This window comes from Candida albicans, chromosome 2 (genome assembly GCF_000182965.3).
Source record: "Candida albicans SC5314 chromosome 2, complete sequence".
Classification (NCBI taxonomy): Eukaryota; Fungi; Ascomycota; class Pichiomycetes; order Serinales; family Debaryomycetaceae; genus Candida; species Candida albicans.
This window is the reverse complement of record NC_032090.1, coordinates 1,645,894-1,660,077: the sequence shown is the minus strand read 5'-3', so window position 1 is coordinate 1,660,077 and position 14,184 is coordinate 1,645,894. Positions and strand designations below refer to the sequence as shown.

The 14,184-nt window shown below is 31.6% G+C and overlaps 7 protein-coding genes across 7 annotated transcripts; 3 read left to right on the top strand and 4 right to left on the bottom strand. All coding sequences in view use genetic code 12, as the record gives it.

Moving 5' to 3' along the window:
* Positions 1–92: 92 nt before the first annotated feature.
* On the top strand, positions 93–1,546 carry CAALFM_C208180CA (ribosome biosynthesis protein; the record flags this gene model as incomplete). Its single annotated transcript, XM_019475260.1, has 2 exons — positions 93–110; positions 194–1,546. The coding sequence occupies 2 exons, from the start codon at positions 93–95 to the stop codon at positions 1,544–1,546; spliced, it is 1,371 nt and encodes a 456-aa protein (XP_019330805.1).
* Positions 1,547–1,793: 247 nt separating this feature from the next.
* On the bottom strand, positions 1,794–3,137 carry CAALFM_C208170WA (steryl deacetylase; the record flags this gene model as incomplete). Its single annotated transcript, XM_710916.1, has 1 exon — positions 1,794–3,137. The coding sequence occupies one exon, from the start codon at positions 3,135–3,137 to the stop codon at positions 1,794–1,796; it is 1,344 nt and encodes a 447-aa protein (XP_716009.1).
* Positions 3,138–4,400: 1,263 nt separating this feature from the next.
* On the top strand, positions 4,401–5,079 carry CAALFM_C208160CA (uncharacterized protein; the record flags this gene model as incomplete). The annotated part of the gene is made up of 2 exons (XM_019475259.1): positions 4,401–4,451; positions 4,609–5,079. 2 exons carry the CDS (start codon positions 4,401–4,403, stop codon positions 5,077–5,079), a joined length of 522 nt encoding a protein of 173 aa, XP_019330804.1.
* Positions 5,080–5,224: 145 nt separating this feature from the next.
* CAALFM_C208150WA (uncharacterized protein) lies at positions 5,225–5,920 on the bottom strand (the record flags this gene model as incomplete). The annotated part of the gene is made up of 1 exon (XM_710917.2): positions 5,225–5,920. The coding sequence occupies one exon, from the start codon at positions 5,918–5,920 to the stop codon at positions 5,225–5,227; it is 696 nt and encodes a 231-aa protein (XP_716010.2).
* A 2,055-nt stretch (positions 5,921–7,975) lies between these two features.
* PHM7 (Phm7p) lies at positions 7,976–10,759 on the top strand (the record flags this gene model as incomplete). The annotated part of the gene is made up of 1 exon (XM_710918.2): positions 7,976–10,759. The coding sequence occupies one exon, from the start codon at positions 7,976–7,978 to the stop codon at positions 10,757–10,759; it is 2,784 nt and encodes a 927-aa protein (XP_716011.2).
* Positions 10,760–11,150: 391 nt separating this feature from the next.
* ARA1 (D-arabinose 1-dehydrogenase (NAD(P)(+))) lies at positions 11,151–12,131 on the bottom strand (the record flags this gene model as incomplete). Its single annotated transcript, XM_710920.2, has 1 exon — positions 11,151–12,131. The coding sequence occupies one exon, from the start codon at positions 12,129–12,131 to the stop codon at positions 11,151–11,153; it is 981 nt and encodes a 326-aa protein (XP_716013.2).
* A 566-nt stretch (positions 12,132–12,697) lies between these two features.
* Positions 12,698–14,025, bottom strand: MAF1 (RNA polymerase III-inhibiting protein; the record flags this gene model as incomplete). Its single annotated transcript, XM_019475258.1, has 2 exons — positions 12,698–13,834; positions 14,020–14,025. 2 exons carry the CDS (start codon positions 14,023–14,025, stop codon positions 12,698–12,700), a joined length of 1,143 nt encoding a protein of 380 aa, XP_019330803.1.
* Positions 14,026–14,184: the final 159 nt, after the last annotated feature.

Sequence of the window (14,184 nt, the reverse complement as noted above, 5' to 3'; positions counted from 1 at the left end):
TTAAGAAAAAAAAACTAATATTTGCAAACTCTTCTCATTTGATTTCTATTAAATTCCAAATCACTATACCCTTTGACTAAGGAATCTAAGAAATGAGCAACTCTTTAGAAGTATGTAGATGAGCTTTATTTATACCATATGCCTCACAGTTTTTCTTGTTCTTGTTTTACTAACAATCATCCCATTTTTTTAGGAACGTCTAAAAACTCATTCATCAGCATTTGATGGATTATTATCATTAATCCCAGCCAAATATTATTATGATGATGCCACTCAAGATCAATGGCAACAGAAGAAGAAATCAAAACAAGAAATCAAACAGAATAAACGAGCCAAACTAAATCCCGAAAGTGTTAATAATGCTAATGAATATTCAAATGGACAAGCTAGTGCTAAAGATGTCATGGATAATAAAGCTAAAAAAGCTACTAGTGTATCATTACCCAAAAAATTACCAAAACCAATAACTCAAGAATCTGACGAAGAAGAAGAGGAAAGTGGGGATGATGATGATTCTGATGAAGATGTTGAAATACCGGATATGGATGTAAGTGATGATGAAGATGATGAGAAACAAGCAAAAGAAGATGATGATAGTGATATTATAAATAGTAACAATCAATTAATATTTGATGATGATGGAAATGAAGTTGAATTAAGTTCATATAAAAAACAAGAAATACAATCTACTAATAATAATAGCAGCGATAGTAATAATAAATCGAAGAAGAAACAATTATCTGACGAAGAACAACGTAAAAGACAAGAAAATTTAGCTAAATTAAGAGAAAAATTAGAATCTAAAATTAATAATTTAAAAGAGAAAAGAAAAGCTATTGGTAGTAAATCTAATGGAGCACTCAAATCTCGTGAACAAATCTTGGCTGAACGTCAAAGAAGAGAAGAATTGAAAAAGCAACAAAAGAGAAAACATGACGAGTTAGATAATGATGATGAAGAAGATTCAGATTCAGGTTCAGATTCAGGCTCGGATTCAGATTCCGATATTGATGATGATAAAAATGTATTGTTTGGTAATATAGTATTCAATGATGGATCTCAAGTGACGTCTGATTTATCGAAAATTCGTAATTCTGCTGAAAAGAAAAAGCAAAAAGGCCCAGCTAATAAAGATATTAAAGCTCATTTACAAAAATTAGAGAAAAAGAAACAGAAATTAGCCTCAATGAGTGCTGAAGATCAAGAAAAACAACGTGAAAAAGATAAATGGCAAAGAGTAATGGCTCAAGCTGAAGGAATTAAAATTAAAGATGATGAAAAATTATTGAAACGTGCATTAAAACGTAAAGAGAAAAAGAAATTGAAGAGTGAAATTGAATGGAAAGAACGTAAACAAGTGGTTAAAGATACTGTTGCTGCTAGAGCTAAAAGAAGAGAAGAAAATTTGAAAGCTAGAAGAGATAATAAAGGTAAAAAGCATCAACCTAAATTGAAAAAATTCACTGGTACTGTTAATAAAGCTCAACTTAAAAAGAAAAGAGCTGGATTTGAAGGTAGTGCCAAAGTTAAATCCAAAAAGAAGTGAATAAAGGAATATGTGTGATAATAAGTACAGTAGTAGTAGTGGTGGTGGTGGTAGTAAATAATATAGCAAAGAAAACTCGTGAGAACCTGCAAATCATGTAGAACACTGACCAGCAATTTGATTGTTATTATTACAAAAACAAAAGAAAGATACGCCACATCTTCACATTTATACTATAAAAAATGTATACACAAACGTACAACTGTTTGTAGCCAGCATTATATCAGCATTGTTGATGTATTTTATCTTAATTTTCTCCTGGTAATACAGTGTTAAGGAAATTGACAACACTTGTAGTACCAAAATATTTCCTTTTATTAATTGATTGAAGTTTCAAACTAGGTTCCAGTTTCAATTTGCCAATCAATGTATGTTCAAAAAATAAAAAATCATGAGCACCCCAAGGAACAATAGTAACATCAATATAAGCCGAGTTCTCATCATTTCTAATATATTTATGAACTTTAGGATTAAATTCACCATTAGAATCTTGGAAATCCAATTCATCAAGAGGATAATTCAATGCATATTTAGACCATTCCAAAATATCATCACGGAAAGTTTCATGTTCTCCAGCGAGTACAAACACAGAATGACCTGGTTGATTATAAGTTGGAATATCTTGCCAATCTTTGGAATCATATGGACAATTACCTGGAGAGACAGTTAAGGAATTAAGTTTAGTTTCAGTACCAAGAATATGTTGATATACTTCAGCACCAGATAATGTATCATATTGAGTCACATCACCCGATGAATAATTATAATATGAATGCCCTGGAGTGTTTTGATAAGTTTCAGCAATTAATTTCACCCAAGGACTAATCAAAATAGAAGATTTTGGATATGGTAAATTTGAACTATTTGATAATCTTAAATATTGAGTGAAAGTTATAGCTAAATTACCACCAGCAGAATCACCCATTAATAAAAAGTTTTTACCACCTTCTTTGACTAAATTAGTATAAGTTTCAACTAATTGAGACAATTGATGAGGAATTGGATAACCTTGACAAGTTAAATTATAATCCAATACTAAAATGGATAAATTTTCACGTTTTACCGGGTCTAATAAATGATAAGTTGTCACTAAAGATTCAATTTGTTGAGGAACAAGACCAAGGAAATAACCACCACCATGTAAATAAATCAATACTGGATCATCGGGTTTTCTATTTGGTTTTTCAACGAGCCAAAAACTTTGTTTATCAAATTTTTTACCATAATTTGGTAATTTTGATGTTAAACCAGGATATAATTTACCAACAGCTTTATTGATAACAAATTCAGCAGAAATTATTGAAAAAATATGAACATCATCAAGTGGGAAATTGATTAATGCTTGATAAACGGTTAATTTCAAGGAATTGACCAAATCATTCTTGTATATAGGGTTTACACCCCCGAAAAATGGATATTTGATTAAAACAAATAATAAATTAAGTGGTAAAAGAATAAGTGCGATTACTGCCCTTAAGGAAATCATAATAAATAGTGTCAGGAGTGTTTTGATGAATTCAATTGAAGTTTTAATTAATTGATATTGAAATTGAAGACAAATTTCAATCAATTTATATTCTAGATGCCCCATTATTGTGATAAGTATAATTTGACTCGAAAATTAATCATTTTTGGTGTCTTAAGTTTTGCGGCTTTAAGATTTGCGGGGGGTAAAGAATTAGATGGGGGAGGGGTAGACTAATTCTCAACAGTTTAGAGGATTTTGGACCAATTACATAATGACAGACATTGGGTTCCCTGAAGATGTTAAACATGAATGGATTTGGGAGAACGGTTTGAGTTAATCAGATACGATTCATTTATGCATTCATCATTGATTGGGAGCCTTTCCTTGGTTGTAGATTTGATCGGATAATTTATGCAGCAAATGCATGTTTCTTTTTCTTGTTTTTGGGACCTTAACTGTGGAGTCAAAGTCATTGGTCCTAACAGATTATTTCAACTATGTGAAATAATGGAACAAAAAAAAGGAAAGCACCAAAATCCGAAACAAATATTAAATCCAGTGGGAAAAAAAAAGTGGAGATAAAGAAAAAGTGGAGAATCTCAATGTCTATTAGGAGATAATTCGAATTTGTGATAACATACACGACAAAACTATGTATTTAAGTGAACGATATAATTGGGGGGAACAATATATTGGTTGAACTTGAAATTTGTGTTAGATGAGTGAGTTTTGATATAAAAGGGAGAGATATTGTAGAGATAATAAATTTTGCTATCTCGATAAGTAAAAGTTTATTCTGTCTATCAAGCCTTTTTTTATCCGTGAAGATAAGCATTGAAGGAGCGGATTTCGAAACATCTGATGAGTTTGACAACTAGTCTAGACTTGTTACTGCCATTTTGTTTTATTAGTCGTCACATCAAACAGTAAAGCAAGACATATATGTTAGCTTGATGGACTAATTGCAAATCAGCTCATTAATTGAGTCAAACCCCACGACTACTACACAACGGACAACAAAACTAATCAAAGCGAATAAAGCAAACAATGAATGGAAGAACACAGAAATAAAGATTGTGTAGTGAGAAAGAAAGAAGAGAAAAATGAGTTCTATTCCGCAGCAATGAAAGCAAAGAAGCAAAGGAAAAAAAAAATCTAATTCTAAGGAGTTGGAAGAAATTGTAAATTTAACACACACAACACAACACAACACAACTCCTAATAAATGAAATTTCTTCCTTAAACGTCACATTTTGAAATTTTCAATCAAACAACATTCAAAATTTTTTTCTTTTTATTTTTTCTTGCTCTTTTTTCCTTCTTTTCTTCTTCTTATTCAACCCCATTCTAGTATCTATTAGATATCAATTGTTATAATCTCAAATCATGTCTAGTTTCCAAGCTCAAGCTCAAAATTATTTATCTCAAATTGATAAAGTATGTTTAATGCACAGATTTTCTCATTTGCCATTTCAACGACTTCATTCTTAACCACAGTTTTGTTATCTTTTAAATTTCTCAAGATAACAGACCTTTTTTCAAGTCTTTACGATATAAAATACTTAAACCATCTACTAACGATTCCATTTCATAGTCTACTAAAAATTTCGGTGTTTTAGATCAATTTGAACAAAGATCCGGTTTACCAAGATCATATGCTGTTCTTGGTGCTGGTGGATTATATTTCTTTTTAATCTTGTTAAATTTCGGTGGTATTGGTCAACTTTTATCCAATATTGCTGGTTTTGTCATTCCAGGTTATTATTCACTTGTTGCCTTGAAAACCACTACTAAAGATGATGACACCAAATTATTGACTTATTGGGTTGTATTTGCATTTATTAATGTCATTGAATTCTGGTCAAACACCATCTTATACTATGTCCCATTCTACTATCTTATCAAAACTGGATTCCTTATCTATCTTTCCTCATTTGGTGGTTCCACTTTGGTTTACAATAGTGTTATCAAACCACTTTCTGATAAATATGTCAAAGTTGAAAACCCAATTGCTAGCAAAATTCAAGAAACCGCTGAAGGTGTTTCTACTGGTGTCCACTATTAAGTTAAACCATTTTCTTGAAATGTTGTAATAGAGAATACTAGTGTAGCAATATTTTCTGAATTTGTATTATATATATATATACTTTATTTATGCAATTTTTTGAACTAAATATATACTTGATATATACAGAAAGAATTCATTTATTTCATTCATTGTGAACATATACACATTCAACATCTTCCAATCCAGTTAATGCCAATAATTTGATCTTCTTATGTTTGATGAATTTATTCTTAACAATGAATTTTTGTAATTTTGAATTCCATTTGAGTTTACGATAGTATGGAGTTAATTTTGCTAATGTGGGATACACTTTTAGTTGAACAGTTTTACCATTGGCTACCGGACAGGCATACATTATTGATAAACTTGACGTAATATCAAACTCTGGTGATATACGAGCTCCAGTTAATAATCCAACCATATAATAAAATCCAGCATATAAAGACAATGCCATATTGTATTCTACAGCAAGCTTCTTAAGCATTGACCAAGTATAAGCTAAATCTCCATGAGCGTATTTGTTGTCTACAGTTTCATGAGTCATAACAATAATCTCTGCTTGGCGATTCATTTCATAACTGACATTTTCTGTATAAAACTCAATCCAATTCAATGGGATAGTATTGTTAAAGTGGTTTTCGGAGCTCGATTCATTATCGTCGGGGATTAAATAATGGGTTGTGTCTAATAATTGAATAATCTGTGTTGGAATTGACGTTGCAAAAATTTGCGATAATTTTGGTTGCAAAGTTTGCAAATTATCAAAATAAAAAAATTGTGGTGCAAGTAAAGTTGAATCATCTTGATAAGAAACACCTTCAATTGGGGTGCTCTCCATAGACGCAATACTGACAATGAGCAACAATAACAACAGTGATTGCATGGTTTAAATAAAACAATTGCCAAAAAAAACATATTTCGTGGTGTGAATATTGTAGTTTTACCACAGCAAAAAGAGACCTCATACACAGCAAGAACTTCTTTCTTAAACAATATGATTTAGACTAGAATAATAAACAAAGAGAAGGGCCCAATCAAGTAGGTAACAAGTCATGAAAGACTAAGAGGACCGACCAATGAATAATCACAAATAATGGATTACTCGATATCAATTCTTTAGAACTTCATTCATATATCAATTTTTACCCAGTGATGCAGAAGTCCTTACATAACTATAACCAAAAATAATATCACAAGCAGGATTCATAACCCGGGATGAAAATATACCCGTTAGATCTGCCAAACAAATTAATAATAATCCATTTGATGTATTTTAATTTGCATCCTTTATCTTTTAGGCATTCTGACTTGATGGAACCAAAAAAAAAAACTCGATCAAACCTATTAATGTCCAATAATATATGCTATAATTGACGAGTAAATGAATCAAGGTCGTGTCCGTCGCGCACAAAAAGAAAAAGAAGTTGAAGAAATTTTAGTTTTAGAGTTGTAGAATTTCAGAACTCTAAGAAGTCATTCTTTAAAACAAGTTGTACAGCCACTCTCGAGAGAGAAAAAGATAAGATACAAGATTTCAATAGAAACATAATGATGTCATTTAATGTAAGCCTATTTCCATTATGCTGGGATTAAATTAAGTGAAAAACAATCTTACTGGAAAAAGAAAAAAAAAAGAAATGAGAAGATATAAATACGGCTGGGGGGTAGAAAAATAAGAAATCCCGAAGGTTGCTGTCTCTCACTATGGTCGTGCGCCACTTACCAAGGAACGAAAATCGTGACAATTTATTTTTCCAGTTGCTTGCAATTTCAGTTACAACACTAGTAGTCAAATGATATGTACGATTATGTAAAGGACATTAATGTTCGTCTGTCTGTTGCTAAATCAGTTTAGGTCTTTATAACTTTTTATTATTCGCACATGCTAATTTCAATTGGGATTTTAGTATCTCACTATTACCATTTGCAGCATAAATAGCAACTTTAATCGATTAAACGAGGCTGGAAAGACAATTAGGGAGGAGAAAATATGCAGATTCCACAGAGAGAATACATTTAGAGTGATGAATTCCAACAAATTAGACGAATGGAAAGTGAAAAAAAAGGGCAAGAAAAAGAGAGCAAATACCAAAATGAGCAATATTGAGAAGTTTGTGGCGATGCGAATGGTAGCAGTTAATCTGCAAGTTTCGTGTAATTCATTGGATCATTGTTGTGTCAGGGGGGGTGGGATACAATAGTTGGTGGAGATAATAAAGGATAGCATAGTAGAAGTAAGTCGGGATGAAAGCAAGTATAAAAGTTTTTAGTATGGGAAAAAAAGAAGAAGCTAAAACAAACAGAACTCCCTCTTCTTCTTCTTCTTCTTCTGTGATTGCTAATTAACAATTGATTCTTGAAACAAACAAAATTCCACCTGCATAATTACTTAAATATAGATTATTATTTTGTGTAATTTATTGATCTTTTAAGTTTTGAGGGAGGGATTCTTATTCTTGAGTGACTAACTATATTAATTATTTTTAGTTATCCCATACACATAGACATCTACTACCACCACCAAACCACAACAATTATTTTCACACTAAATCACAAAATTCTTTTTAAAAATCAAAACATTAAGAAAAATATTTAACTCTTCTCTCATTATATAAATCATTAAACTAGTTCAATTGTTATAAAAGAACTTCATTTCACTTGCTGTTTAATTTTTCTATTTTTTTTTTTGTTTTGATTTACTTCTTGTTCTTCTTCAAAGTTACTATTTCATTAATAACAATTTTCATTTCAAATAAAGTCAAGTTAAGTTAAGTTAAGTTACAATTTCAATTTATTTGCTTTCCTAGCTTATTCATTTCATCTTAACTAATTAATTGGATTAATTGTTATCATTTATTTTTATTAATCAAGTTTTTTTTATTAAGAACAGACAATGGCCGGTAGTAGTATTCCTCAAAGTTCCAATTCTTCGGTCTCACAATTCTTATCCACTTTAATCCCCACTTTGGTGGTTTCAGTGGTGTTTTTATTAGCATTCATTGTTATTCACAGTAAACAAAGAAGAGTGTATGAACCTCGTGCTGTAGTGGAATCACTCCCTGATGATTTAAGAACAGAAACTGCCCCTAAAGGTCCATTCAGTTGGTTAACTTATCTTTTAGCCAAACCCCGTACTTTTTACATTCAATATGCTGGTACCGATGGATATTTTTTCCTTAGATTTTTATTTGAATTTTTCTGTGTATGTGTCTTAGGAGCAGTTATAACTTGGCCAATTCTTTTCCCAGTTAATGCCACCAACGGCAATAACAATACCCCTGGTTCTAATGTTAAAGGTTTCGATATTTTAACATTTGCTAATATTAAAGATAAATGGAGAACTTTTGCTCATGTTTTCTTATCATGGATATTATTCGGTGCAGTGATTTTCCTTATTTATCGTGAATTGGTTTATTATGTCACTTATCGTCATGCTCTTCAAACTACTCCATTATACGATTCCTTGTTGAGTTCAAGAACCCTTTTGTTAACAGAAATCTCTACTGAATATTTACAAGATGATAAGCTCAGAGGTTATTTCCCAACTGCTACAAACATTTGGTATTCTAGAGATTACAAAAAGTTACAAAAACAAGTTAAAGAAAGAACAAAATTGGCTAACAAATACGAAGGTACTCTTAATAAAGTTTTAACTAAGGCTGTTAAATTGAGAAATAAATGTCTTAAAAAGAGTAAACCAGCTCCTGAACCACAAGATGATATTGATAAATACTTGAAAGATGGTAAGAAAAGACCAACTCATAAATTGAAGTTTTTAATTGGTATAAAAGTTGACACTTTAGATTATTCGCCAGAAAAATTGGGTGAATTGAATAAGGAAATCACTAAAGAACAAACTGAATATCAAACTTATGATCAATTACCCGCTGTTTTCATTGAATTCCCAAGTCAATTGGAAATGCAAAAGGCTTATCAAGCTATTCCTTACCAACCTGACTTTAAAGGAGTTAAAACCGTTATTAATGCTGCCCCAGAAGATATTATTTGGGAAAACTTGCAATTGACTTCAATGAAAAGAAGAATTAAAAGTATTATTGCTAACACTATTTTGACTTTATTGATTATTTTCTGGTGTATCCCAGTAGCTGTTGTTGGTGCCATTTCCAATATTAATGTATTGACTGATAAGGTTCCATTTTTGAAATTCATTCTTAAAATGCCTGATGTCATTATGGGGGTAATTACTGGTTTACTCCCAGTTGTGGCATTAACAATTTTGATGTCATTGGTGCCTCCATTCATTAAATGGATGGGTAAAATTTCTGGACGCCTTACAATTCAACAAGTTGAAAGTTATTGTCAATCATGGTATTTTGCTTTCCAAGTTGTCAATGTTTTTCTTGCTATTGCCTTGGGTTCATCAGCTGCAGCTGTTGCCACTCAAATTGTTCAAAATCCAGGTGAAGCATTACAGAAATTATCATCTAGTTTCCCTAAATCGGTCAATTTCTACTATTCTTATTTATGTCTTGAAGGTTTAACTATTAGTTCAGGAGTTTTACTTCAAATTGTTGCCTTGATTTTGTCTCACATTTTGGGAAGAATTTTGGATGGTACACCAAGAGCTAAATGGACAAGATGGAATACTTTAGGTCAACCTGCTTATTCTACTCTTTATCCAGGTTTCCAATTGTTGACTGTTATTGCTCTTTCTTATTCGGTTATTGCTCCCTTGATTTTAGGATTCACTGCCATTGCTTTCATTTTGTTTTATTTCGCCTACATTTATACTATGATTTTTGTTTTGAGACCAAGCACTGTTGATGCTAGAGGTACTAATTATGTCAAATCATTATTCCAACTTTTCACTGGTCTTTTCTTGGCTCAACTTTGGATTACTGCCATTTTCGTATTTTCGAAGAACTGGGCTTGTGTTGCCTTGGAAGGTGTTATTGTGGTTGTCACCATTGCTGCAAGATTATGGATGAAATGGAAGTTCTTACCATTAGTCGATGCTGTTCCTATTTCTGCTATTAAATATGCTGCAGGTGACCCAACATATTCTTACCCAATACATGATCAAGGTTTGAAAGAAATCAAAGTTGAAGGCAAAAACTATTGGGAAGGTGGTAATCAATTGGGATTGGGTCCTGATCCAAAAGATCAAGTATTACCTGATAGAATTCCTGGAAATGGCCCATCTTCATATGCTTATGATCAACAACAACAACAAAATCATCGTGGATCTGATTCATCCGCTGTTGATACTAAAGTTGGTCATGGAGAACTGCTCGATAAACCAAAGAGTCCATTTACTGATTTTAACAACAATCACGATGCAGAAAAATCTGCTGGATTTAACCCAGTTAATAAGGCAATTGCTGCTCCAACTCAAGGTGTTTCATGGTTAACATCATTCTTCCAGCCAAAGAAAGATACTTTTGATATAATCAAGAGTGATATGCCTAGTTCATATTTCAATTATATTGAATACCATTCTGATTTTATTAGACATGCTTATGATGATCCTGCTGTTACTGCTGAAGAACCACATATTTGGATTGCTAGAGATCCAATGGGATTATCAGAAATTGAAAAAAATAAAGCTCTCAAAGAAGGGGTTCAAGTTTCTGATGAAAATGCCACTTTTGATGATAAAGGTGCTCTCATCTTTACTGGTCCTCCACCAGCTTATGAAGAACCAATTAGAGTATAATAATAATTATAATAAAAAAAGAAAAAGAGAAGACAAAACAGATCATTGTTCGTTGTGGTTTTTTTTTTGATTTTTGTATATTTAAATGGTATTTTTTTTGGATTCTTAAATTGTTATCATAGTTTAGTTTTATCATAACTTTTTTTTATCGTTATTACTTATTCTTGTTTATTTTAATGTTTTAATTTTAATTATATTTATATTATTGTTTTTTACTAATCTTATGAGGTGTAGGTTCTGATTCGACTATAAAGACTACAATGTAGAGTGATTGAAAACTCTTCCCCCATTTTATTTTCCTTTCTAGTTGGGATTACCACCTATAAAAATCAGTATATCTTTTCTAGTTCCTTTTATCCTCCTCTTTTTCCACCGCTAGGCTATCTTTGATTTAATCAAATTCTTTACTTAAAGTATCGCCTTTCCACCAACGGAATCCTATACCATACCCCCAAGGATCACAAATATATCTTTGTGGATCTTTAACTCCAACTTGATACAATTCATCCAATTCTTCTTTAGTCAAATCTGGTAATCTAATAATGGTTTTAATTCTTTCAAGATTAGAAGATCTTGGTAATGTAACTCTACCATTTAAAATATTATAAGCATCAGCAATTTCATTCTCTGTGACTTGATATTTTTCTGCCAATTGCTTAACTAATGGGATTTTCAATACTGGAGCTCCATAACTACCAACTGGTGAATAACAAGAAATCAATATATTATTTTTAGTACAATAATCAACTAAATCTTGTTGAGGTAATTGTGGATGATATTCAATTTGATTACAAACAGGAATATGTTTTTTAACTTTAGGTAATAATTGACGAAGTTTTGGAATTGAATAATTAGAAACACCAATTGATCTAACTTTGGTGGTTGTTTCTAAAATATCCTCTAATTTATGATAAACGTCGATATATTTAGTACCATTTGGGGTTGGATCATCATCATAAATCAATTCACCATTCTCATCCTTAGGTATTTTCGGTAATCCATTTTCATCACCATGTAAACAAATTGGCCAATGTTGTAAAAATAAATCAACATAATCAAGTTGCAAATCTTTTAAAGATTCATCTAAAGATTTTTCTGGATTAGCCCAATATGATGGCCAAAATTTTGTCGTGATAAATAAATCTTCTCTTTTAATAATTCCTTCAGCAAATAATTCTTGTAATGCTTCACCAATATATTTTTCAGTACCATAAAACCAAGCAGTATCAATATGACGATATCCTGCTTTAACAGCAGTGATTACTTGATCCTTAACATCTTTAGGATCTTTTGAGGCAACAGTACCTAGTCCTAAGGCAGGAATGGTTTTACCATTGTTGAGTTTGAAATCAATTTCAGTGGCTAATTTCATGATTGGTGTAGAAGAAAAACTTGTTTAAAGATCAAAAGAAAAGAAGGAGTAAAAGTAGTTGAAAAAAAATAAAAAATAAAAAAGAAAGAATATTAGTTTTAATTTACTCTATTAGTATTTGTTGCTATTACTGTTGCTGTTGCTATTGTTGAATGTCCTTATCGCATTGAGTTTATTTGCCTGTATAAAGAAATTCTCCTCGAAGTTGATTACAAAGGAGGATCATTTTTGTTACACAAAACCCGTCCCCCTAAAACTCGAATTCTTAGTACTTCTTTGTCTACCTTACCTCGTGGGGGGAGATTATCGGAATTGGCATTCCTTCAACATCCTTCTCATTTGTTTCTCCAAATTATAGAAAGGTAGGGTATTTATACATTCAATAAAGATATCAACTATTATATATATACCTTTAACATATTGAACTGAAATAGATTAACATTTACATGATTTATGCAAAAGTTGAAAGAAAATGATTACAACTAAAACACAAGAAACAAGAAACAAGAAACAATGAAAGCAAAAAGATAGTAAAACAGGAGATCCGAACAAAATATTAATGAGTATCAAATTTCAAGACCACCAACCACATCTTCATTCTCGTCGTCGTCGTCATCATCTACAACAGCCCCATAATCATCATTCACATCATATTCCTCTTCACCATCTGAGTTTATCACTTTGGCTCTATTAGATGAATTTTCTGAATTTCCTGAACCTTGATTCCCATTACCATTCGAATAATCTGCTTTGTTAATAGCAGCAATATGGATAAATGTAACTCTTTTCTTCTTCTTGTTGTAAATAAAATAGTAATATGACCACATTGGTTGGTAGGGATATGTCAAATCTTCAAGTATTGATTCATCAGAAGGTTGAAACTGATATATTTGACATGTTTCATACGATGAATTAGATGGCGGAGAACTGTTACCTGTTGATGCAGAAAATGATCCATGTCTACTACCACCACTATTTTGAGCAGCAATATAAGGTGACGAGTTTTTCGAAGGTAGAACATCCATATATGAATTTATAATATCCCATATCCAATTCAATATATCCTCTTTTTTACCCAATGAAAGTAAAACATTGTTGAATCTGTGCACCAACTCGTCTGGTGATTCTATCCTATAAAAATTCTCCGTTGTTGGTTGTAAATTGGTAAAATCTTGATCTGGGAAACTGCTGTTTAAAATGGCAATTAAATAGGCAAAAGTTTTCCTTGTTGTGACATTTTTCAAAGGCCCAAAAGGTGATTCATCAATTGCATGCTCGTTATCATCAATAACTCCAGAGTCATTCAACGATTGCGATAACAAAGACGTGTTGTTGTTGTTGTTGTGTTGTTCATTTTTCGGTAAAGAGTTTCTATTGAAATTTATACTGCCCAGGTTAGAGCTGGCTCTTCTTCTCATATCACTTATTGAAATAGCACTGTGCCTTCTTAAATCTGGTGAACTGGCGTTGCTTCCAAACATAGAACTTATTGAATTTCGTTTTTCCCTCTCGATTGATCGTGAAAATTGATTATCCTCTATTATTTGGTCCAAATGCTTATCAATCGTCTTGAACAACTTCCTATCTGATCCTATGGGTTTGGTGGTAAACAATTCACAACCCCCCTTTATCACCAAATTGTTGTCGGGGGAATGGAAATTTAGCTCTTGATTAACAAGTTCAAGATCAACCTCATCAATGTACTTTATGTGTTTTGTTATGTTAGTAAAACCCTTATTTAGTAAAGACATTAGCAGATTGACCAAAAAAATACTCCTGGTGTTTGTTTATCACAAATAAAATTACACCAACATGACCATCAATAAACAAACGCCGAAGTAAAAAAATAAACTCAATCACAAATTCTCTCGCAGTGCAGTCTACATACCTTCATGTTGTTTGACTTGCTATTTAATTCTTCAGATTTCCTTAGATAATTGAATTATTTTCTGGTTTTATCAGTTGTTGTAATGGTATTGTTGAGTAGATATTAAAATTAAGTTTGACTCGTTCTATATATGTATTTTTATTTGTTGTTGCTCGTTCTTAAGTT